Here is a 27037-nt window from a genome sequence, read left to right as displayed (position 1 = left end):
GGTGCCTACACCAACCAGATACCCATTGTTTCATAATTAAAGTACCACTCCCCATTCAGCACATTGTAAAATCCAAGCGCACTGCATAAAACATGAAAAAACACAAACACAAATAATGTGAACTATCCTAAGTCCTATCATAACATCGAAGGCTTACTATAAAAGATAATTATTTTAAAAGCCCTTTTGACCTAACAAGGCATTTACATGTTCCAAAGAGCAGTACAACAGGGTGCAAGACAATAGCAAGCAAAGAGCAGATTAACATCAATTTACACCTGATAACACAGTAAACCAGTAGGTCATTGCTCGGTTGAGTTTACAATCCAAGAGGTGGTCTTGAAGGCTTTGCAAGACCCATTGAGTGCACGTACAAAAATAGTAGCTTAGGGTTGAGCACTATGACAGTAATGCAGCTTGAAAGTGCATGCATCTGTGACCACAGCTTGATCCGAGAGAGGAACTGACATTTTACTTAAGACTTTGGAAAGGGATAGCAACAAAGCTAAACTACTTCAAAGACTTCACTTTCCGCCTCAGGTGCTGCCTAATGGTGCCGTCTGAGGTACTTATTTTTGTTGTTGTTAAAGCAGCAATTTAACAGAGCTCCTTTTGCTTTTTAATGTCATACTTTCCTTTTATTTTTATGATGTTGCAATCCAGAGATATCGTTCTTTAAAATGAGACTTTTGATTGAAACCAAGATGGCTGCAATTTTCCCAATAGAAGTCAATAGGATGAAGCTTAAGGAATACGTGTTTGTTCAGCATTTCTAATCATGATTGGAAAACCCAAAACCAAAAAAAGTGGACGTTGTATATTTTTACGAGTACTTCAATGTTCTGTGCGTTTTATTTCTTTTTGTACTGCACTTGCTGGATGGTCCTGCCACTTTAAGAGATGCCCCTATATTGTGCGCTTCATTTAGTAACTAGATGAATTCCATGCAAAAAATGACTAGCAATAAAGTAATCAACATTAAACAAAAATGTTCAGTATACTATCGTGCAATACAGCACCTCTAATGTATCCCACTATATCTGCCAGGATCTACTAAGCGCTGATATAGGTTATTAAATAGAAGGACAGTTAATGAATGATCGCTGAGTGATCACTGTGTGATATGCCGTATCACGGCTTAGCTCTGCGTCTTCTCACAGCTCGTTTCCCAACTCATCATTACCTTCTGATCTTTACTTATTTTCTTCAAAACATGCATAACTGCAGTGGCGAAAACGTTGCAAACAAATCAAACTTTGCTAATTATACAAACATCTTCCTCACAAAGCAATAATAGAAGGTGATGAACTAATAAAAGCGCATCGATCCGGTGCTCCAAAAAAGAAAGGGTTAAAAGGTGAATAACTGGAGACGCTGTGGAAAGGATGGATAGATTGGAATAAGGTCTTCACCTGTGTATGAAAACAGGAGAGTGCAGGCCACTAGTATAGAATACAAATAAAAGTATGTGTGTAGCAAACTGTCTCTATAAAGAAGAGTATACTGTGGCTTAACTAACAACTGGCTGATCCCATTCAGCACAATTACGTTGTAGTATGCTACTCACAGACCGAGGTGAAACTCCGACAGCTTCAGCAATCCAGGACCCTGTGTCAGAACGCTGCCTAACTCGGGGGATCCCGGAGACCGGTACCACAGCAGCAGCAGGAGGGGAACCGGTTACCGCGCGGCCGCCGTCACTCCGAGAAGTGCAATCCCCTTTGATAAAGTGACCTGTGCGCGAAACATGTCAGAGTGCTTGTCAGGACTTTGTCCTTATGTGCTTTTAATCCAAAAAATCTCTGACATTATTCCTGGTGACCCACGTTGCTTTGGTGAGGCTGTGCTCCAGTTCCTGTTTGGATCTTGTTTCCTCACAAAGCAACTCTGATTTTATAATTTTTTAGGAACACGAGCAGGGAATAGAAATTTATAAAGTATTCCAACTTAAATGTAGGTTCTCGGGAATCTGTTGAGAATCTCATTAAAGTGAAGGTGTCACTGAAGGAACCGGAATGCCAATAAAGGACAAAGGATGTGTGGGCATCAAATCCGATAATGAGGCTTCCTGTCATGGCTGTGCTTATACTTACACGCGCCCACAATCATGTGGAGACTCTGATGTGTTGTTCCCAGCTTGAGATCCTTTTCAGTATTATTGTACGTGAGTGGCCCTCATGGACCGTTCGTATTTATATTCTCCTTTACTACAATTGTGTCGGGACATCTGTACTTTTGGGACATCATATTTTCCTATTTTTTCCTCGCTCTAGCAGTTACCTTGCGGGAGGACTCAGCAGGATCTCCACACCCAACTCCAATTACTGATGCACCATATGCATTAGCATTAATAATATTAAATATGTCCTGTGCTCTGATTTGTGCTGTGTTTAGGATTAGTCGGTGTACCATCCCCTTATCTTTCTGTGGTTTGATTATTGCTGTGCCCGGGTTTTGTTGCCTCCTGTCACCGATATTAGATTCCATCAGCATTTTAGTATTCCATGTATATGCATTTGCACATTGATTATATTGCTTTGTCTTGCTCCAGATTTAGGGTGGCAGGTGGCTTGTCCAAAAATACTGGACACAACGCTAAAATATGTAAGAAAAAAATACATATACAAAATACCCCCACATGACCCCAATACATATACAAATTGCCCCCACCCCCCAATACATATATTTAAAAAATATACCCAACCCCCCCCCACTATATATAAAAATATACCCCCACCCACTACATATAAAAATATATCCCAACCCCCACCCACTACATATAAAAATATACCCAACCCCCACCCACTACATATAAAAATATACCCCAACCACCCCAATACATATAAAAAAATATACCCCAACCCCAATACATAAACAATATAACCCCACCCCCAGTACATATAAAAAATACACCCCAACCCCCCCCCCCCAATACATATTAAAAAAAATACCCCAACCCCCCTAATACATATAAAAAATACACCCCCAATACATAAAAATCAGACTTACCTTGGGGATGGTCTTAGGTCAGGCCTGGTGGCTGCGGGATAGGGGGTGGACCGGTGGCTTAGGGTGGGTTGGTGGCTGCGGGGAGGCGGTGAGCCATTGGCTGCGGGGATGGGGGCATTGCTGCACGGGGGCCGGTGGCTGCGAAGGGGGGAGCGTTTCTGCGGGAGGGCCGGTGGCTGCGAGGGAGGGGTGTTTCTGCGGCAGGGGTGTTGGTACGGGGGGGGGGGGTGACTGGGGGGGTGGGGGTGAGGTGGTGGCTAGCGGGGCACCCGGCGGCAGGTCACAGCACTTGCTGCCGTCCCAGCTCTCCCCCGCTGCAGGCTTCTCCCTCACTGTGTCCCACGTGGGACAGTGAGGAAGAAGTCTGCAGCAGGGTAGAGCCGTTACCGGCAGAACGTGCTGTGACCTGCCACCGGGTGCCCTCAGCCACTGTGCGTCCGGAGAGAGGTAATACCGGACACATACATGTCCGGTATTACCTTTCATTTTTACTGGACGCAGGGGCAAAATACAGGGCTGACCGGTTCAAAACCGGATACCTGGCAATCCTATCCGGATTGTGATTTTTCTTTTGCATTATGTAATGCATGAATTTTGGCGTTATTGATGGACTTCTTTATGGTTGCACACACATTAAGGATTTCTTTTTGATTCCTCTGAGAAGTCTGTGTGCTTTAATAAAGGACCATGTTTACAAGTAAATGGGATGCAAGACATATCACTGCACTGAAAGATATCTTACAGCCTTGTGAAGCAAAATATGGGTCAAAATTAGAATTATAAGAGAAGAGTCCAGAGGGAATGCAACCAAGAGAGGTTAGTGTCAAAACAGCAGAGATGCAGAGAGTAAAAGGAAGTAGAAATACCCAAGGAGTCCTCATTAATAAGATACCGGTGTAGAGTTGGTTAAATAGAAAAGTAGGGCAGGAAAACGTTTATTTTGGACAGTAAGAGAAAGCTGTGGATATATTATTTTTGTAGCAAAGTTAAACACACATCAGCACACAAGTTAATATGAAAGTAAGTCACCTATTTCAGTGAATATTAGTGACTTGGAATGATCAAGTGTTTATAACCATATTTAACCAAAGTTAGCATGCAAATATTTATAGGGAACTCAATGTCCTTAGTGGCTTCTGTGTGGCGTTAAATTATCTGGGGATTATGCTGTTCAAGTGATATGCAAACCTGCTGAATTAGGGTTCTCGTCCAGCACACCGATGTCAGGAAAAGCACGAGCTAGTTTTTTTTTTACATTTTATTTAAATGTATGCGTCTACTAGCTGGAAGCCATACATTTCAAAGCATTCACACTTCCAATAAAAGTCACTTAAAGGGACAGTCCACGCGGCAGGCAAAAACTAAATATTTTTGAACTTGTCACTGTAATCGGCTTATTGAGAAGGATTCAAACAATTAATAAAAGGAAACCAACAATCCATCTCTAGTTTGGAGAACAGACAGTCTCATCACTATAGGATATTAGATACCGATTCAAGAACAGTAAAACCTTTTGCTTACCATGGAATCATTACACATATAAAACATTTTTTTTTAAATACTTAGGCTTGTCTACCAGCTACTGTATATCAAACACATGCTGCAAGCTTTAGGTGGAGCTGCCCCTTATGTGAATGAACATATTTTTAACTAAATGTTAGATTGATGTCATGCCTAATTAAAGGGCCACAATGCAGGTATAATTAAAAGCTTTTCAAACAACTTATCTGTGTATTTGGCTTCCTTATAAACTACTGTAACTTCTAAAGAACCCGTTTCACATGTTAAAAGTTGCAAATGTCCTTTGTGCACTTTAATCCTAAGCAGGACTGCCCTGAACCCCAATGCTTTCACGAACATAGATAGAAACACCATGACATTTCCATACGGTAGAACAGATGGGATACATTCCTTCTATCACCTTCTGTTATATTCATTGGAGCTTCTCCTACTAAGATTATTTGACCTTTTTACAAGTATGGTCTACAGTGAATTAACCCTGATTGAAATAGGTTTCAATACAAGCATAAACCTTATAAGGCCCAAAGGCCTTTAATGCAGTGTTTCAAGCACATCCAGGGAACAAGTGCTATAACAAAATAAATGGGATGAAACACAGCAGTTGCTCATTTTGCAGGATTTCATTAGGGCATGGACAATGTGAACTAGTTAAAGGAAATAAATAAACTGAAGGACAGTTGTTAGTCTGGATAAAGACCAGATGGTGTGCCAGAGGGCTTTGCAGATGTCCATGGCATCACATAGCATCAAGGTGCAGTAACCCAGATTCTCTGGCACAGGACAGAAGAACTATTACGCAGCTATTAGATCCAGTAACAACAACCTGACGTGGCTGTCAATATACATCAGCTAGCCAGAACACCTCCTCCACCCATGGATTCTTTCTTGGTTTTATAAGCTAGACAGATGTGTTGTACAAGCTAATCACCTCAAACATAATTACACACCACTCCAAGAGAAGCACTGCCACATAAATATGAACATCCAAATAGAAGCATATATGCAATTGATGCAACTCTCCTTGTACTACTGACCTTGATATGTTTAGGACAATAAAACTAATACAACTAGAACTCAATTATGACAAGGATCTGACTTACACAACCTGCAGGATCCTCTTCAATTCTGTATGAAATACAAACCATGACTAAGTCCTCTCTGACATAACTTCCAGCATTTCAGGACATATGATAATCACAGATACCAACGTAAAAATTGAAATGACAGGTAAGTCATACTGAATATCCGTCACAGTGCTCGGAGGTTGCCGTTACTAGCACAATCAAGAACGTAACATTCTGAAGTCAATGTTCTATTAGGCACGGCAAACCGGTTGTCTTTATACGCCCGACAACATAACCCTTTGCCAAGCTGACCAGTGGTATTACATTAATTGAGCATAATGTACTTTAATTCTCAAAGCATAATTCATAATAAGGGCTCAGGTTTTTTTGTTATAACAAAGACTCTAGTGACTGCTAAGGTGGTTACAGAGAAACCAATGAGGTTAACAACCCCTGTTTAGGGTGTAGATTAATACTATTTTTATATCCTGTATGGTGTGCTCTATTACACGGCTCGATATCGCAGAAAAGGAAATTGGTCTAAATATGTAAAAACTAAATGCAAGAACTAAATGTATTTTTGATTGGTACAACACCGATTGCTACAGTACTTAATATGTTAACAAAGGAAATCTTTTATTGTCATAAAAGGTATAATGCTGGAATGCTATTTTAACATGTGTTGGAGGATTTGCCAGCACTGAAGGGTTTAAACTGAGCAGATATTAAACTTTACCCAGTTCATACAGGATTATGCTTTTATTTTTGCTGATAGAGTGAAATATTATATGTCAATTACGATCGGCACAAAATAGATAAATTTAGAACTTGAATGGAATTAAAGTCTATTGAACAAAGAGAAGAAGTGAAGACGCAGGCGATAATTGGAGTTAAGACTGTAATTAAAATAATCTGCTTTGAAACATACAAAATTGTGAACAGCAGCAAAATATAGTATAAACCTCCCTAAAATAACAAAAACAGCTGCAGGCATTCATGAGCAATGTTATTTGTTTTGTGAAAAAGTAAAGAGTTTACATTACCCCTTTATTTTATCAATCTTCAAAGATGAAGAAGACAGGCTAATAACATGGCAATTAATGAGATTGTGTCAGCAGTTCCAGTTTTTCATTCTTAAATGCAACTTTTTTTGCTGCACGTCCAACGTCTGTCTCTGTTGGTTACATTTTGTTATGCAGATGTACAGCTTCATTCATGGTTGCAAAAGTCACAAGACAGAGGGGAAATGTTACCTTTAACAAATGTACCCCTTGCTACTACTTACTGTAAAGTTCTTCTGTGATTTTTTTTTTTTTAATTTCTTTTCCCTTGTCAGTCCCAATACAGGAGTTCAAAGTATTTAGTGACCTAAGGTCAACATGGCAGTTGTAGACTGAACTGCTTCCTGGGCGCTCATCAGAATGCACAAGGCTATGTGCAATAGTCTTTTCTATTCCATAGTGGCTGAAATAGGAAGTAGTCTAAATGCAAAGATACTTAATTTCAAATAAATTAAATATGTCATATGGAATATGCATTGGGGGCTTCGTGGTTTACCGTCGTATATCACTTTCCCAGTAGCACTACAGTTGGCAATACTGCGTATATAAATACAGTATATAATACTGTGGGTATGGGTTTTGAGCTAGCCAAGATATTTCATTTGCAATTCCAAATACAAACATCTTTTTTTTCTATAAAGGAGATCCTTGCGTGATTGAAGGAGGTCTCTCTTTTGTTTTATATGTAAGAGATCAGCAGTGCAATAGAATCATCCATTTTCACGAAAGTGGAGAGGAAAAGGTCTATAGTGATAAGGTGACAAGGATTATCTCTGAAGTCTTGGTCCTGTGTAGTGTACAGTGAAAGCATCCCAAATCTGCAAATCCTTAATAGCTTTACTGAACTACCATTAGTAACCACCAAGAGATTGAAGGCACAATGCACCGTAGGATCAAAATACAATCAATAATTATCTTTTCCATACAGCTGCCTTATTGGACACATTCCTGACAGATGCAGCGCTGATGACAGCTGCTTTAACATCATGAGTTGATGAGAAGAAATCTGATCGTTTTCACAATTATCAAAATAAAACGGCTCACTAAAGCACTAAACTTTTTCCGACAAATAGCAAATTTGTATGAATGAACGGGTAAATGGTATGAAACTTCAAATAAGGTATCATTTCTTTCATTATTATTCACGTATTACTATTATTATTAAGATACCAAGATTATATCATTCAAATCTAAGCAGTTAACTATTTCTAGTTGCTGGGCAGAATTAAAAATAGATGGGAGTTGAGTGTAGGTATTTTATTTCTAAGCCTGACAGACAAGAGCTCAACTTACTCCTATCGGTTGAAAAATGAGTCCATCCACTTCATGACTGACCTCTCTGGCGAAATTTCCTTCAAGCAGCTGCAACAGAAAGTGCGAAACAAACACAAGAGTTACTTCCACAAGCCTAACAAAAAGCATTTCTTCACAAGTTTACAAGAGCTGGTAGATGGCAATTACAGTATAGTGGGCAACTGATTGATTGTAATCACTATACACAAGATGCATACAAACCTTTTGGAATATTACAATAATTCAGATATGATGACCCATGTAATCTTCTGCTATAAGACATCCCCTGGCCCCGGAAGACACCTTACAGCTCATTGACGATTGGGCAGTAAGGTACAGTGTCTTCTAGCACCGGAGGATGTATTATGGCAACAGACCACTTTGTAAATATAATTAGAGAGGTTGTGCGATTGGCAATCCACGGGCCAAGATTCTTGGCTTTTCTTGAAATCAGTTTCATTGACTCTTACAATTAATCCAGTTGGTTAACAGAAATTATGTGACATGCAATGCAGCTGCTCAAGTTATCCTGCTGCCATTAATCAAACAGATGCTCTCATTGTAGATTTCCATGTGCAAACTTCAGCAGATTAATCCAGTTCTGCACTTTGGAGGTAAAGCAAAGGATGTTTCCTAATGGCCATGAAACTAATACAAGCACAACTCCCCCCTACTCCCCCTTCTGAATGCTGGTTGAGACAGAACACTTATTCTTGAATAAATTGAAGGCTAATGAAGGAGAAATAAACAGTCTAAACAAAGGTTCCTATTCAATTATGTTCTCAAGTCATAGTCACCTTGCTCAAGAAGATATTCGCATCATTCAAATCAATAGATCTTAAATCTTTCCAGAGCAAGGTGCAGACAGCTTGAGTATACGGAACAGGACCCATGTCTTTAAACTTCCAATCCCTTATAGGACCCAAGTGTACTAATGGCATTGAAAGGTTTAAGGGATTTCATTTGGGCGATTGATGCTTTTTATCAAAATATGATACCTGGAAGTATTATTTAACTAATTTTAAGTTCATTTGTAAACATGTTGAGCTGACACTTGGGAGGTGTTATATTTCCCCATCCCTTCTGCCTGTGTGTGTTCAACAGGAGCTTTGCACAACTAGAGCCCATACTTCTCATTCAAAGGTCCCTACAAATACGGTTCTTAATTAATTTTTAGAGGGCTCTGGAATCTTTGCTTTTAGTATGGTTACATTTGTCTAAGAAAGCCAATTTTGATTGTTACATTTATTTATGTAGCCCCCCTCTGGGGACTACTAATTAGTGTAAAGGATTAACAGCCTTAATGGGCTAACCATGTGGGATCACTTTGGTAGTGCCCCATCTCACCTTGTGATGTAGGATGTCTTGTGACCAGTGATGTCACCATAGGTAGACAGTAGAGTATACATTGCTCCACCCAACGTTCTAGAAGCAGGTTCCCTCAGAGTTCTGCAATAGGGCCTCACAGTGAGTCCTGTAAATATGTTTAAGTGTGCAGATATGTATTTGAAGAGTGTCCTGTCCCTGTTTATTGTTTTAAGTTAGAGAATGTGCCCTATTTAGTTGGAGCCTATAGTAATGGCCCAAGATTGTTGTTATTCGGCAAGAGGAGTAAGCAAGTGCTTAGTAGGAGTTCTCAGAGTAGCAGCTCTGGAGCATAATTGGATCACCTCCACTGGAAGGTACTTAATTAAACTCCAGTAAACTCCTGATCCAATAGGCATGGGCGAACTATGTAGTACACAGTAAGGGGATACTGATCCCAAAAAGCAGAATGTATTGTCGACAGGGGCCCACTTGAAATGGGGCACTATTTTTGCTATGCACAAGCCAAGTCGATGGGAAATAAGCATAAGTACCTCTAGAGCTACAAGGGGAAGAACCACAGAGTAATTTTATGATTTGACACCAGTTAATATGACCAACGTGAAATATGTCCTTTACATGGTGAGCCTTATAAACGGATGTGAATAAAGCTCTTTTTGTACTATAAAAAGTTTCTGGCGCCCATCCTTACTCTATCAGCACCGACCCAGCACCCTGAATAGACAGGAGTCAGTATTGCCATGTATATAGTTCAACTTCAAGTAAACTCCTTCAGAGCCGGGCAAGAAAGGTTAATATGTGGCATTGTATACACACACACATTTATTTTTGAGCTTGTCATAATTATGCTTTATGTGGTCAAAATAGCTTTAGGAAATGAACGGTTAAAGGTTGGTGACATCAAAATCTTAGCTCCTTCTTCCTTGTCATTACATCTGAAATGCTGATCAATACAGTATATCAAATACAACTGGGAAGTAAATTTACGAGATTCTTTAGCATACAATATAAAAGCACCTTTGCATTAAAAAATATGTTGATTTCCTTTTTTAGATATAGTCAGAGAAAACTAAAAATAAGGGACATCAAAAACTTTTCGAAAAAACTTTTCATGTATCAATTTCAAAGTTATGAACATGCGAGCACTAGGGCATGATATAGCTGGTCATTGTGAGAAATAACTCTGGCCCCTATTCAATATACTGTAAAGCCGCATTTCCATGGTGGGCAAGCTCAGAGTTCCATCCAAATAAATGGTGCTTAGAACTTAAGTGACATGGAGAACAAGAACAAGCACCCTTCCCAGCACTGGGGCTCGCTCAAAACAACAAAAAGCAAAGCTATTAATGTGATGTGGTTTGCGAAGTCACTATGGAGTACATAACAGAAATAAAATGCTGGATCTGTCAGTCACCCAGGATAATGAATGCAGCAGCAGCAGCAGCAGCGAGAGTCCAGAAGTATGCATGACATGTGGGCTTGCAGAGTAGGAATATGGAAATATGATATTTCCTGCAAGCTTGTGGAGATCTGTACATCAGTGACACTATGGCACACTCCTTCCATTGAATATCCAGAATTACTCCAGTATCAATGGTTATAATTTCATTCTCAACAAACCTTCTGATACTGGCAAAAGATCCCATATTCCATGCCTGTTATTGATGCACGTTGTCTAGTAGTAGGTAACTGGGGGTGGCTGCACTGCCTTGCTCGTATTTTCTTTCAGCACATATTTTATTTATAACCCTTTTCATGAACCATTTTGACTCCAATTTGATAATAAAAAACCTGCTCTGACTTTCCATGAGAGTAAGTTAGCCAAACGTTAACGGATAATACCATTCTGCTTCCTGTATCTAATTTCAGGATGAGACAAATTTCTAGTTGGGAAAATAGAAGTAAGGGCTTTATGTCGCAGTGTCTAAGAGTGCTGTAAAAATCAGTAATTCCTACACAAGTCCCAGGCTCATACACCTTACAACCCGGCTGTTATGTGCGGAGTGCACAGGGACATAATCTGGTTTGTCCACGGTTACAAGGAGCAGACATTGACGTTCTATCAGGCTTTTTGCTACTCATATTTCTACTTCATAATAGCTTTAGGAATACTTGTATTCCATCTGCTGCTGTTTTATTTCACTTATGCTGAAATACCTGTTTTCCAAGTACCCAAGTTTTTTAGAGACTATATATACATTTTTGCTGCAGTTATTTTACATTAATATTTAACTTTAAGCCTTATTAACACCACAAATTTACTGATTTTTTTTCCAGTTTCCAAAAAGGGATACAAGATTTACCAAGTGTCCCCAAAAAACTGCAAATCACATTTAAATGGTAATAATAATGCTGCAATCCTGTCAGCACCAATTTCAATCTCCCTCAATGATTACTATTTCCACATCGCCAATGTTCTTCACTGCAGGGTACACAATCCCAGCCTGCTGTTCAGTGCTGCGAAAAGGGAGGCTCACTGTTCTAGAGAAAGCATCCATTCGCAGATGAACCATGGAGTTTAAATGCTGTTGTGCTGAATTTCAATCACAACTGCAATTAAAATATCAAAGGTTAATGATAAGCAAGCCCTCGCAGGCCCATGCTTAAGAACAGTTTGTATAATAAGAACTTTACACACCTACTAGAGTGATGGATGCTCTGCATATCTTTAAGCCTCATACACTCCATATTAAACAGGTGTAGGAAGCACAGTGTAGAAAATAAAAGCACAAATGGTATACAATATTATACGTCAGGTAATAATTTAGCAAACATCCAGCGGAAACAAAACAGGTACTCAGAAAATCAATTGTTATTCATTATTAATGTTCAAGTCTCCGCTATAAATAGGTGTGGATTTGACAAGTCCTGGTTTTGTCTTGGGTACTACACACGAAATATGTGCATTCTAGAACTACGTTGACAATTTGTTCTCTGCAGCAATGATATCAAATGGAATAGATGAATTATACCTGCAGCGCTGATGAGCATCGAAGTGATCAATGCAATGCAGATATCGAACATTAGTCGTGCCAGTTTGGAGAGAGATCTGACGCCACAGGAGGTCAGAGGGAGTGCAGCTCCAAAAGGGGATGATAAGCATAGTCTTTGTGAGAGGCTGCACGAAGGAGTAACACAGTGTTTGTGGTAACAGCCATAATAAAAACAGGGAATTCCAAGTGCATGGCCTCTTACACTCAAATTATTATAAAAAGTAAAATGGTTCTCAACATCATTTACACTGGTGTCTAAAGAAATACCATATTTGTTACAATGGTAAATTACAACAGTGACGTAGTCAATGCAATCAATGTTTTTTCTTAACACCACCATAGAATGCAACAGATTAGTTACTTTAACGTGCGTTTCTTATTTACAAAATAAAATAACTACTGTTTAAGCTGCATTTCTATGCAATTAGTCAAAACCTGAAAACTTTCATGATCCATACTTTGCACATTTTATTCAGAGGCTAATGTGCTATCCCATAGACTTAATATTATTAAAAAATATATATCCATACCATTCACTCCTGCTGCAAAAAGATTAGATGTTCTTAAGTTATTTTGAAGATATTGTATTTAGAAGAATAAGTAAATATGTATTATCATGGAAGGAAAGGAAAAAACATCCTGGCGCATGAATAAATTACTGATGTCTAGAAGCAGTGATGGTGTACCAAGTTTCCCACAGAATAACAGAATAAGCAGTAATAAAAATTCAAACAAATAACATTTATTTACAATATACTAAAATAAGTACAAATAGATAGCTCCTATAATAGGGGTCTATCATACATTAAACCCTATATCTTGATTAAGCTTAATCAAGCCGCATAATACATACACGCTAATAATATAAAATAAAAACAGATGTGACCAGTTATTGGACTATTGCAGAAAAGTTAGTATATGACCCCTCTGTACTACAAAGATGGATATTTCAGCAATGTGTCCAAGGTTGGATTTCAAACTGTGTTGGTGCTAAGACACAGTAAAAACCTTTTTGTATACAATTCCCTCTTGTCAAAGGTAGTGTTAATTGGAGACAGTGTGAATTGCACACTACATATAAATGCGTTTTGGTAACCTGAGGTTTTTGTGAGATATCTTCTAAAAAAGGTTATGCATTCAATTGTGGCTGTTGGAGTTTTACTATACCTGGTAGATATACATTTGCTATAATGTGTAGATTAGTGCTCTACTATCATCCGTGGTGGTTGATAGAGAATGGCGAACGGCGGGGTTGCAGACCAATCAGACATGTGAATGTGCTCACAAGTAGTATTTGTATTTGCGTGTACTGACTGATCCGTGTGGTTGAATTGAAGTGCTGGTTGTTTAAAGTGTGTGCAGTTAGAAACAGAAGCAGTTTGAACAAGGAAGTGGTTAAACAGGGTATAGTATATTGAAGTACAGTTTACTGTTAGCACTTCTAAACATCATAGTTGCTAGAATGAGCAGGATTGAAAATGCCACTCAATGCACATCTTGCCACATGTATGTGCACTTGGAGCAGCTGTTCCAAGGAGCATACCGCTGTGAGAGGTGTGAGCGGGTGGTCTCTTTAGAATCAGAGATTGATGATCTGAAGAGGCAACTTGCAATATTGAGGGACATTGGCAATCTTGAAAGGGAATTAGAGCTCACTGAGCAGGCCCTTGCTTCGACCAGTGGTGCAGATGGTGGCGCTATTAGTGAGGAGCAGGTAGGTAGCTTGGTTGCCATTAGTGAGGAACAGGTAGGTAGCTGGGTGACAGTTAGAAGGGGAAGCAGGGGCAATAGGGAGAGGCAGGTCATTTCTGAGCTGACACATCCCAATAGATTTGCCATGTTGAGTGAAGATATTGGGAATGTCGGGCAGAAATGTCCAGGCTGGGGGAGACTAATTCCTCTAGCAGCCAGGGGAATAGTTCCTCCAGCACAGATGCTCAGATACAAAGAAAGATTGTGGTGGTAGGGGACTCCATTATTAGGAAGGTAGATAGGGCAATCTGTTGCCGTGACCGCATTAACCGAACAGTTTGTTGTCTCCCGGGTGCTCGGGTTTGGCACATTGCGGATCGGGTAGACAGATTGTTGGGGGGGGGGAGCTGGGATTGACCCGGCGGTCTTGGTACACATTGGCACCAATGACAAAGTTAGAGAAAGATGGGGGGTCCTAAAAAATGATTACAGGGATCTAGGCTAAAAGCTTAAGGCAAGGACCTCCAAGGTAGTATTTTCTGAAATACTACAGGTGCCATGCGCTACCGCAGGGAGACAGTCAGAGATCAGGCAGGTTAATGCATGGCTAAGAAAGTGGTGCAGGAAGGAGGGGTTTGGGTTTTTAGAGCACTGTGAATCTTTTTCTAAGAGGTGCCATCTATATTCTAGGGATGGATTGCACCTCAATGAAGATGGATCTTCTGTGCTAGGGGGGAGAATGCTAAAAAGGTTGGAGGAGATTTTAAACTAGGATGGAGGGGGGAGGGGAATGAAACAGATAATGAACTAAATGGAATAGAGGAGGATACAAGGTGGTATGGAGGTAGAATGGGGGCAAGTGCGAGTTTGACAAGCAGTGAGACACCCATAGTAAATACAGATAATACTAGAAAACTTCAAAAGACTAAACCAAGTGGGCGCAGAAAGGAAGGAGCAGATAAGATAATAGTACAGGCTGAAAAAAAACTTAAATGCATGCTTGCTAATGCAAGAAGCCTGACAGATAAAATGGTGGAGCTTGAATTAATAGCTGCAAGGGAGCAGTATGATATCATAGGCATTACTGAAACATGGTGGGATGAAACTCATGACTGGACAGTTAATTTAGAGGGTTATTCCCTTTTTCGGAAGGATCGAACAAATAGAAGGGGAGGTGGAGTATGTCTATATGTTAAACCAGATCTAAAACCTATTATAAGGGATGATGTTTATGAAGGGAATGATGAAAATGTAGAGACTTTGTGGATAGAAATTAGCAGTGGAGGTAAAAGTATTAAGAAAATGTTTGTGGGAATATGCTATAAACCACCAAATATCTGTGAGATTGAGGAAGCTAAAATACTTTTGCAAATGGAAAAGGCATAAAAACTGGGTCATGTTTGCATAATGGGGGATTTTAATTATCCAGGCAGACTGGAGCAATGAGATTAGCGTTACAACAAAAGGAAACAGGTTTTTGGGGGTGCTTAAAGACAATTATATGAACCAAATTGAGGAACCAACCAGGAGAGGGGCAATACTGGATTTGGTCATATCAAACAATGTAGAAGTAATAACAAATATTCAAGTCCTGGAACATTTGGGTAACAGTGATCATAACATGGTCTCATTTGAAATAAATTATCAAAAAACAGATTACTTGGGTTCAACAAAGACCTTAAACTTTAGAATGGCAGATTTTAATAAACTGAGGTCTAATCTAGTAGTAATACAATGGGATGATGTTTTTGCAGGGAAAAATGTAGAAGATAAATGGGCAGTCTTTAAAACATTGTTAGAAAAGCACACTTATCAGTGTATACAAAATACAAAACAATACAAGTGCGCAACTATAATGGACCAACAAATGTGATATAAATAATTAGTGAAATATCCACTAAAATACCCAAGTGAGTGAAATATAACTGTGATACCAATTAAATATAGAGAGCGCCTGCTGCTGCGTTAAGGGTGGTCCAAAACTCAGGATCTAGACAAAACAAAACAAAAAACAGCGCACAACGCTCATAGTGAAGTAAGAATGAACAATTTATAGTTTAAAAATGATTCAAATCATTTAGAATGATGGGTTAAGCATTTAACTGTAACAGTGACAGTTGTTACCATTCAGACACCTGGATACACTGGAAAGCTGCGACGGGTCGCCCGATTCAGGAACTCTATGCTCAGATGGCCTGCCGTGTTCTTATTTGCTGTACTTTACAGACGGAGGTTCCTTCAGTAACATCCACATCGTCAGAATGTAAAAGTCCAGAGCTCCGTTAAAGTCAGCAGTGACTGTTGTGCTGGCAGTCACGTGGGACAGCGTCTCCTCTCTCCCTCGCGGTAGCGCACTGAACGCTGGCGGGTAGTGATGACGTCACCGTATCGGCGTCAGCCAGGGGATAGCCAGAAAGAGCTTACAAAGTACTAATGTACTAATAAAAATGACAGATCGATATAGGTACAATATTGTACAATAGGTACAATACGTCATTACTACTCGCCGGCGTTCAGTGCGCTGCACAAGGGAAAGAGGAGAGAGGAGACGCTGTCCCACGTGATTGCCAGCACACCAGTCACCGATACGGTGACGTCATCACTACCCGCCAGCGTTCAGTGCGCTACCGCGAGGGAGAGAGGAGACGCTGCCCCACGTGACTGCCAGCACAACAGTCACTGCTGACTCTAACGGAGCTCTGGACTTTTACATTCTGACGGTGTGGATGTTACCGAAGGAACCCCCGTCTGTAAAGTACAGCAAATAAGAACCCGGCAGGCCATCTGAGCATAGAGTTCCTGAATCGGGCGACCCGTCGCAGCTTTCCAGTATCCAGGTGTCTGAGTGGTAACAACTGTCACTGTTACAGTTAAATGCGTAACCCAATCTATTCTGATTTACGCAGAACCTTGAATCATTTTTAAACTATAAATTGTTCATTCTTCACTATGAGCGTTGTGCGCTGTTTTTTGTTTTGTTTTATCAGTGTATACCCTTGGGTAATAAGTATAAAAGAAATAAGTCAAAACCAATGTGGCTAAATAAACAGGTAGGGGAGGAAATGGACAAGAAGAGGAAGGCGGTTAGATTCTTTAAGTCAGAAGGGATGGAGACATCGTATCAGAATTATAAGGAATGTAACAAAAATTGCAAAAGGGCAATCAAATTAGCAAAAATGGATAATGAAAAAAGGATTGCAATAGAAAGTAAGGCCAACCCTAAATAGTTCTTTAAGTACCTTAATAACAAAAAAATGAGAAAAGAAAATATAGGACCCTTTCAGTGTGAGATGGGTCAGCAGATTATTGGAGATAAGGAAAAAGCTGAGGTATTAAACAAATTCTTTGCCTCTGTGTTTACCAGGGAAGAATCAAGTTCAATAGTAGTGCCGCAGGAGGAAGCCACAACCTCCATATTAATGAACAATTGGTTAACTGAGGAAGAAGTTCATAAGCGACTTGAAAACATTAAAGTTAATAAGGCACCTGGCCCCGATGGCATACATCCCAGAGTTCTCAAGGAGTTAAGCTCAGTAATAGCCAAACCATTATGTTTAATATTCAAGGACTCCATTTCCACAGGCTCAGTACCACAAGATTGGCGTAAAGCAGATGTGGTGCCTATATTTAAAAAGGGAGCTAGATCACAACCGGGAAATTACAGACCTGTAAGCCTGACTTCAATAGTAGGGAAACTACTTGAAGTAGTAATACAGGATAACATTCAGGAATACTTAATGGAAAATTATTAGTAATAGTCAGCATGGATTTATGAAGGATAGATCTTGCCAAACTAACCTTATTTGTTTCTTTGAGGAGGTAAGTAGGAATTTAGACCAGAGTAATGCAGTTGATGTGGTCTACTTAGATTTTTCAAAGGCTTTTGATACGGTTTCACACAAGAGGTTGGTGTACAAAATAAAGAAAATTGGACTCAGTAATAATATATGCACCTGGATTGAAAACTGGTTAAAGGACAGACAACAGAGGGTTGTCATAAATGGAACTTAATCAGGTTGGGCTAAAGTCATGAGTGGAGTACCTCAGGGATCGGTACTGGGACCCCTGCTTTTTAACTTGTTTATTAATGACCTTGAGGTTGGGATCGAGAGCAAAGTCTCCATCTTTGCTGATGATACTATATTGTGTAAGGTAATAGAATCAGAGCAGGATGTAATTTCTCTTTAGAAGGACTTGGAGAGACTGGAAACCTGGGCAGGTAAATGGCAAATGAGGTTTAATACAGATAAATGTAAGGTTATGCATTTGGATACAAGAATAAAAAGGCGACTTACAAATTAAATGGAGATATATTGGGGGAAACCTTGATGGAGAATTATTTAGGAGTGCTTGTAGACTGCAGGCTTAGCAATAGTGCCAAATGTCATGCAGTAGCTGCAAAGGCAAACAAGATCTTATCTTGCATCAAACGGGCAATGGATGGAAGGGAAGTAAACATAATTATGCCCCTTTACACAGCACTAGTAAGACCACACCTTGAATATGGAGTACAATGTTGGGCACCAATCCTAAGAAAAGACATTATGGAACTAGAGAGAGTGCAGAGAAGAGCCACCAAATTAATAAAGGGGATGGACAATCTAACTTATGAGGAGAGGCTAGCTAAATTAGACTTATTTACATTAGAAAAGAGGCGTCTAAGAGGGGATAAATAACTATATACAAATATATTCGGGGACAATACAAGGAGCTTTCAAAAGAACTATTCATCCCACGGGCAGTACTAAGGACTCGGGCCATCCATTAAGGTTGGAGGAAAGGAAATTTCATCAGCAACAAAGGAAAGGGTTCTTTACAGTAAGGGCAGTTAAAATGTGGAATTCATTATCCATGGAGACTGTGATGGCAGATACAATAGATTTGTTCAAAAAAAGGTTGGACATCTTTTTAGATGGGAAAGGTATACAGGGATATACCAAAGAAGTATAAATGGGAAGGATGTTGATCCAGGGATTAATCCGATTGCCAATTCTTAGAGTCAGGAAGGAATTAATTTGCCCCCTTCATGGGGTTTTTTGTTTGTCTTCCTCTGGATCAATAAGTAAGTATAGATATAGGATAAAGTATCTGTTGTCTAAATTTAGCATAGGTTGAACTTGATGGACCTATGTCTTTTTTTCAACCTCATCTACTATGTAACTATGTAACTATATGTATTTGCTGCATACTGTATGGTTGAGGGGTTTTGTCCCTTTTTTACTCGCCATAACATTATTTGTGTCTGGTTGTAATTATATAATCAACCAACCTAACAAAGGAAATTGTCACCTCAAGATCCTTATGGGAGATTTCAATGCAAAGATTGCGGCCCAGCAAAAAGACAAAGCATCAGTTGGTGAGTATGGTTAAGGCAAAATAATGAATATGGAGATAGGCTGGTAGAATTTGCAGAATGTGAAAACTTCTACATCATGAATAAAATCTTTAAGAAGAATCAAAATATAAAATGGACTTCGAAAGGACCCAATGGAATCAAGAATGAAATTGACTATATCCTAACTAACAAGAAACACGCGACAGAAGACTGCACAATCCTTAACCGTTTTGACACTAGGAGTGATCACTGGTTAGCTGTAAATTATATTTGAATGTGAAGATGGAAAGAAGAAAACTGATTTAAAAAAAGATGAAACAATCAACATCAATATCCTCAAAAATAACAGTACAGCATTTCAACTAGAGCTGAAAAATCGCTTCAGCTTGCTTGAAATGCATGGGGACACAAACAATTATGAAAAACTTCTAAAGACTATAGTTAAAAGCGCAGAAAAAAACCTGGAGGAATCGCTAACAAAAACCAGGATAAGAAAATATCTGATGAGACAAAGCAATTACTGAGGAGATGACAAGAAAGGAAGCAATCCTAACATTCAAGAACAAGAATTGAATATGGAACTATGCAGGATGATTCAAAAACGCGTAACTGAAGATGTAAGAAAATGTAACTGTGATATGCTCAAGACTATCGAAGATAACAAAAGCTTAAATTACACTGAGCAATGACTTATGATTGGGTAGAAGCAAATCATTGCACTTTAAAGATGCTGGATCAACAATAAAAGACTGCACTGATTGCCCCCGGGGGAGATGGAATTACAACTGAAATCTTGAAAGAAGCTGGGGACGAGGTAGAGAACTCTTTACATACTATGCCATAATTATCCTCATCCATAAGAAAGGAGATAAGAAAAGATCTCAATAACTACAGACAAATTAGTCTACTTCCAATCACTTACAAGATTTTTACGAAGACACTTACTAATCGGCTGAAACAGACATGAAGATCGCCCATCCTAGAGAACAAGCAAGATTTTGCCGTGAAATTTAAAGAGAGATATTCTTTATAGTTATTTACAGTACATATTCTTTTGATAAGGTGCAATCGTTTCCCGTAATACTTGATCTGTTGCTTTAACTGCATTTTGCCATTTATTTTTTTTGCAGATTTTCAGAGCAGTATATTTGTCTCTCTAGTTACTGGTCCTAGTATCGTGCAGTTACCATTCAGTTCAAGAATAATGATATAGCTCCTGGCAGCAGAATCCCTATGGTCTATGCTCTTTATACTCGGCTATCATTCTGTCAGATCACGTTATATCATTAATCGGGGTCCATCTTTGCTGCACAGAAGACTTGTATGCTCAGAGCAATTCAAAACTGATGTTTCTTAATCCCTATACTCACAGGAGCTGCTAAGCGCAGATACCATAGGATCCATACACAATACAATTATAAATGTGCTTTTTTAAAGACATCTGCCAGTAAAACATAAATACCATGAACTATAACAGTATGAAGCCAACATAAAATAAATCGTGAGATATTTAACTCTTGGGGAAAAAAGTGTTTTGGGTTAAATGCAATATTGAAACATCATAAATATACATACTTGTTTATTTATCCAATTATTTAATCTGATTCTTAATTGAAGTAGTTGCCTTCTGACAATACCGTTAGCATGTTTTTCTTAATCACATGTATTCTCTCTTTGTATTAAACTGCTTTCTGTTTGACCTTGGTGTCATAGCTGCTTATGAGTGCTGCGTACACTCATTTTTTTTTATCGAATTCCATGTTACATGCCAAAAAATAATGACATGAATAAACAAATCCTTATACCTATTATTTGCAGGAGAGAATAGGCAGTCAACTTTTCCCCAGACAAGACATTTCAAGATTGCAACATCAGAACGATAAGAATCAATTTAGAGCAGGGATTCCCAAAAGTGGGTTCCCTATAGGTGTCTCCAAGGGGTTTGCCAAAAACAAATATGCAATGGCAGATCCCAGGCGTACATAGTGGGTTCACCTTTAACGGTGCACTTCTTGCTAGTAAACTAATGGCAGCGGCATTCTAAATATGTCTCTGATTGACTTGTATAAAGAGGGTCAAACAAATATAAGTATCCATAAATTCATGCTTTGAAGTGTCTATACAATCTTCATCTAAAGTCTCTGTATTTTTTTTATTTTTACTTATTTTTATTTAGATTTTTCAAATATAAATGAGGAGGGGTACGGAAAGAAAAAAAATGGGGGGGGGGGAGAACAACCATTTTGTAACAAAATTCTTAGAGTCATCAACAGTCACATTACATCACATACAACATTTTATAAACCACATAATTTTCCTCACTCCCAAATCCACCTTTCTATTACAATCATATCCTTATCCCACATCCCATACTCTATCAAACTTTCTTGTGGTGTGGTTCAGAAATAAGGTGAGTCTCTCCATTAGTTGGACATCATTAACCCTTCTGATGATCCCTTATGGAGGGCGGAAGTGTATTTTTCCACCCTCCTGCTACAGCGCATCTAGCCGCCGTTAAGATATGCATAATCAATTTAACTGTATAGTGGTTCACATCTTCCATGGGTCTAGCCAGAATAATTAACACTGGGTATAACGGCATCTTAATCCCGTCACATCTTCTATCAGTTTCAAAACTATCCTCCAATATGTTTCCATAACTGGACAGAACCACCAAATATGCGTTAGATACCCTATCTGCCCACAACCCCTGCAGCATCTATCAGTAGAGTCCGGGAACATTTGCTTTAACCTCTTGGGGGTGTAATACCAACACAGCAAAATTTTATAAATATTCTGCTTCGTTACTGTACAGATGTAAAAAATTATATTGTGATAAAACAGGTACATCAGTTTAAAATTTACTAGCAGTACATGTATATGGACATGTTACCAATCAGCAACAGATGGTGGATAACGGTCACCGGATGGAGTCCCTTCTCCTCTCACGTCTCAAAGTGGATGCCGTGCATACAGACAGACGCCTGAAAGCCAGTGAGAGAGAGCCTGCTTCCCCGCAATAGCTGCCGTGAATACGCCGTGGGACAGCCGAATTCCATCAGGTTGCAGTGTCCACGCCGTGGGGCTGCTGCCCTCCATCAAGGCGGTCTGAGCGGTGCAGAGACTTCCCAAGGGAGACGTGAGAGGAGAAGGGACACCATCCTGTGACCGTTACCCACCATCTGTTGCTGATTGGTAACATGTCCATATACATGTACTGCTAGTAAATTTTAAACTGATGTACGTGCAATACTCACCTGTTTTATCACAATATAATTTTTTACATACTACACTATGAGGTTTTTTGCGCTGTTTCTTTTGTCGTTATCTCTCTAGCCTTTGTCTGTGGAGCCATTCCACGAATCCAGCAGCATATCCTCACACTTAAAGTAACAGGTTTATATTATAATTATATATCAATGAATATTCACTATAAAGCACATATTCATGATTATTAGAGCGCAGTTCACCCTTTGTTTCTATCGTTACTGTACATATAGAGGTTTTTTTATTGCATTGTCCCAAATACCTTCCCAGTCCTCTCTTGTTACTTTTCAGTCTGGAAGTCCAGAGCCCACTGAACCATATATTTATGGACCGAGCTATCGTTTTGAGAGGTTAACCCCTGGTAGAGAGATGAGATCAGACCGTTTTGATATATTTTTTTTTGTTTTGCAAAGATCTTCGAATCGTGTACTACCGGGGACTTCCTCCCCATAAAAACCCTGCCGAGAAATTTGACGAATCTGCATATATTTTAACATCTCAGTTGGGGGATAGACCTTATTTCAAGTTAATTCCTCAAAAGACATCAGCTTGGCTTTTTCTAATAGTTATCCCGTCTATAGGATCCCTTTCTGTCTCCAGGTTTCAAAACACTGACATCCCGGCAGGAACGCTAGGTTGCCAAACAGGAGAGTAAGTCTGGATGGGGTTGACATAACTTTATATTTCTTTTAAGCCAGCTGCCAGATGTTTAGGGAGAATACAATTACCATCAGGTCTGAGTGACACCCAGTACCAACCCCGAGGCACAACCATAGCAAAGAAGGCAGACCGACTGGGCCTTATAACGACCTCTTCAAAACATAAGTCCCTCCTGGGGAATGCCAGTACACCATCTGTCTCAGATGAGATGCTATATATATATTTTTTAAATATTTGGTACTGCCATATACTGTGTCCTTCCATAGACTACAACATAATTGTCACGGTAGCTTATGACAAGATATAATGAACACCAAATATCTGGGTTGAACTGAACGAGGCTTAGATATAATAAAATATAATTTATTCCTTAAATAAGGTGAACACATCAATATAGTACAATTAACAGACAAGAGGGTAAAACTTACTTAGGGTTGGGGGATGGAGAAGTATCCACTAGCAATTCTCCAGCAGTCCAGTGACATTCAAGATGGAATCAGAAGCACAACTCCAGCAATCCAGTGACATTCAAGATGGTATCAGGAGCACAACTAAAATCTGTAGGGTTGACACAGTTTATATACCTGTGCAACCCTATTCTTAACATTGAACACAGCCTATTGGTGAACAATTATCTGTATCCACTCTCTAATGTGGAGACACAGACTAACAGACTAACCCATGCCCTCAGGTAACAATTAGACTGGCAGAGTTTGTTGATTGACTAATACTTAATCCCTAGATTAAGGTGGGCTCAATTGGGATCAATTTTGGTGGGATCAATTTTGGTGGGCTCAGTGGGTCGATCTTTGCCAGTTTTTAATGCCTACAGTGACTCCACATATTGGCCAAATATGAACTCTGCAACCTCAAGAATTGGAGATACAGAAATGCACTTTAAAACATTAATATACATGCTTATAATGAAACATGGGAACAGGGGAACATACATTTTCAAGGTATAATAAGGTGCAAACCTCATCCCCGGACCGCAGTCCAGTTAACCCCTTGTCTCTCTGGTGAGGTCAGGGGATGGCCATATGGGGTGCAACCCCTTTAATACCGGGCCACCCCCTTTCTCCCTCTACAATAATTGATCTGGCAACTCTTTGTTGTTTATGAGTCCAGATAAATTGCATAATTCGATTTTGAATCTCTTTTATAGTTGTAGGCGGGATAGGTATTGGTAATGTCTGAAAATAGTACAGAAGTCTGGGGAGAATATTCATTTTAACCGCAGTAATACGCCCTAATCAGGAGATACAATGGGGATTCCAGGTTTGTAGATCCTTTCTCATCTTAGAAAAAAAACTCGGGGTAATTATATTTATATAGCGAGTTGTAGTCTCTAGTGAGATAAATGCCTAGATATTTAAAATGGGTCTTTTTCCACTTGTAATCAAAGTTGCCTTTGAGAACCGCAACCTCCCTTTCCGTTAATGTTAGATTTAACCCTTCAAGGAGGGTGGATTTCAAATTCAGAAGGGACACCAGAGGATTAGAAATGGTAAGGATACGATCGTCCGCAAAGAGTGATATTTTATAGCATTCGTCTTTTATTTGAATCCCGTGTATATTTGGGGAGGTTCTGATTGTTGCCGCAAAAGGCGCGATTGTCAAGGCAAAAAGAAAAGGAGATAGGGGGCACCCCCGTCTAGTTCCATTTTTAATTGTTATTACTGTAGGTTCCACTCCCCTCCTGGGATTTTAAGAGTGGCTGTCAGTGTCTGGTAAAGGGCACAGAACCCTTGTAAAAAAAAACCCTGAGAACCCAAATGCCTCTAATGTTTTATCCAGGAAATCCCATCTTATCAAACGCTTTCTCCGCATCTTAGCTCAGCAACACTGCCTTCACTTTGGATTTGTGGACCTGTTCAATAACATTGATAATTTTACTTGTGTTGTCTGATGCCTGGCGCTCGCTCACAAAACCCAGTGGTCATAATGGATTAACCTAGGAAGAATTGTATTGAGTTCAACCTGTTCAATCCTGACCAATCGCGCAAGACCAGGAAGTAACCCCGAGGCAGAGCAGTCTACCAAGACTCTGTAGGCAAAAGGCACCGACAGAAACGGCATCCAGGGGGAGGTTCAGCAGCAACTGCCAAGCAGCAGAGGTTTTACAGACCTCAAACTGACATTAACCCAGCATTGTTGGATCTATTCAGCAGCCCGGTGGACTCTCTTGGGGAAACTACTGCCCTTATCTGTTCCTGTCACCAGCAGTCACAGAAGGAGAAAGTCTATTAGACTTTTTGGTCAGGCAATTGTACAACCTTTTTATTTACATTTATATAGATACATCTATTTTTGATGTAATTTCAATTGGTCTATTTCTCATCCCACTACTGTCACACTCCCATTACCTTCCTGGGAGGTGTGAGCATTTAATGTTGTATTGTGTTATTTTAATATCCAAAGTGATTTACAAAGTATTTTTCATTTGATTTTTGCACCCTTCATTTTTTATTTTCCCTTTCTTTGGAGGGGCCTTTGATGGCTTCAGTGAGTCAACCGCCCGTGTTAGCTCAGTTATTTTTGCATTTAAAATTTTATGATCTTCCTCTGTCAATTTCGGAAGGTTGCATTCTCTAGGATAATCCAGTATCTGGGACAAGTCCAGGGTTTTAGAATTTGGGAATGTTATCCAAGTTATAGATATCTATATAGAATTTAGCAAATTCCTTTGCTATTTTAGAGGGATTGTATGTCACTTCTCCTCCTTTCATTCTAATGACAGGGACCAAGTTCTCAAACTAATCCCTCTGAGTTTATTTGCCAGCAGACGGTCAGCCTTATCTCCTTTTTCATAATACATCTGTTTAGTCCACTTCAGGGCCTTCTCTACCTCTTCTAATTGTAAGCTCTTGCGTTCTACCCTTGCCTGACTTAACATTTTATAGACTTTCCATGACAGATTTTTCTTGTGTGACTGTTCTAACTGTACTATTTTTTTCTGTGAAAATGTTTTGTTTCTCTGTTTTTATCCTGAGCGGGTGGACTTGTCCATGTCTGGATCTGGTACCTCCCTTCTTTATCCCTCTTGATCTCCAGAGGCTGGAACAGAACACCTTCTTTTATCAAAATCGCAACCCCCTTTTTTTACTGGTAAAAGATGAGTAGAATGCTACTCGTGCCACTGAAAGTATTCGGGGGCTCCTGGGTGTCAAAATGTGTCTGTTGTAGAAAAACAATTTCTGCTTTCAGATTCCTAAATTCTTTTAGGGCTAATCTGCAGTTACCATTGCTATTAAGCCCTTTAACATTCAAGGATACTAAGGTTCAATGGCGCTTGACTAGTCATTCCCAATATCATGTGTCTCTCTCTCTCATGTGAAAGATGTGAACAAAAAAAGATTGATGGTTGTGGGGGACAGGTGGCAGTAGGAAAATTAAAAATAAAGGAACTTTCCCCCTCTTAAAACAAAAATAACACCAAAAACAAAAATGAAAGTACAAAAAAATGAGTGTAACCATCCACTCATTCGAAATTTGCGGGCAGGCCCTACCTGGCGGGCATATGTCCCTACTGGGGGCGACCAGACGCCAGGCATACAGGGCTTCTTCCCACCCTACACACCCTGTCTTCCCTTGATCGCACCTGAATCCTGGCCGTAGCCTGGGCTCGCAAACAGCATGATCGTCGTTTTTATTTCACTGATCAGCAGACCAACTTCCAAGATATAGATGGTCAACTCCAATACTCTGATGAAACAGTCCCTACAAAAGTTATAAGAAATAAAAAAGGGAGAAACAAGGGGGAGTAAAAAAAAAAAACAGCGGGGAAGCAAACATGGTTATAGAATCAGCGTAGAC

At 39.5% G+C, this 27037-nt stretch overlaps 1 protein-coding gene across 3 annotated transcripts in view; it reads right to left on the bottom strand.

The window, feature by feature from the left end:
• Positions 1 to 27037, bottom strand: part of RNGTT (RNA guanylyltransferase and 5'-phosphatase) — a 416958-nt gene that overhangs the window by 158161 nt on the left and 231760 nt on the right. For 2 of the 3 annotated variants that reach the window (XM_075597840.1, XM_075597838.1), the window contains exon 12: positions 7949 to 8017. The exons of the other annotated variant lie outside the window; for it this stretch is intronic. In XM_075597840.1, the coding sequence (XP_075453955.1) occupies positions 7949 to 8017 (69 nt within the window). The remainder of the gene's footprint in view (positions 1 to 7948; positions 8018 to 27037) is intronic. 3 annotated transcript variants of the gene reach the window in all.

This window comes from Ascaphus truei, chromosome 4 (genome assembly GCF_040206685.1).
Source record: "Ascaphus truei isolate aAscTru1 chromosome 4, aAscTru1.hap1, whole genome shotgun sequence".
Lineage (NCBI taxonomy): Eukaryota > Metazoa > Chordata > Amphibia > Anura > Ascaphidae > Ascaphus > Ascaphus truei.
Note: the sequence above shows the minus strand (reverse complement) of the source record. Positions and strands in the feature narration are given on the sequence as shown.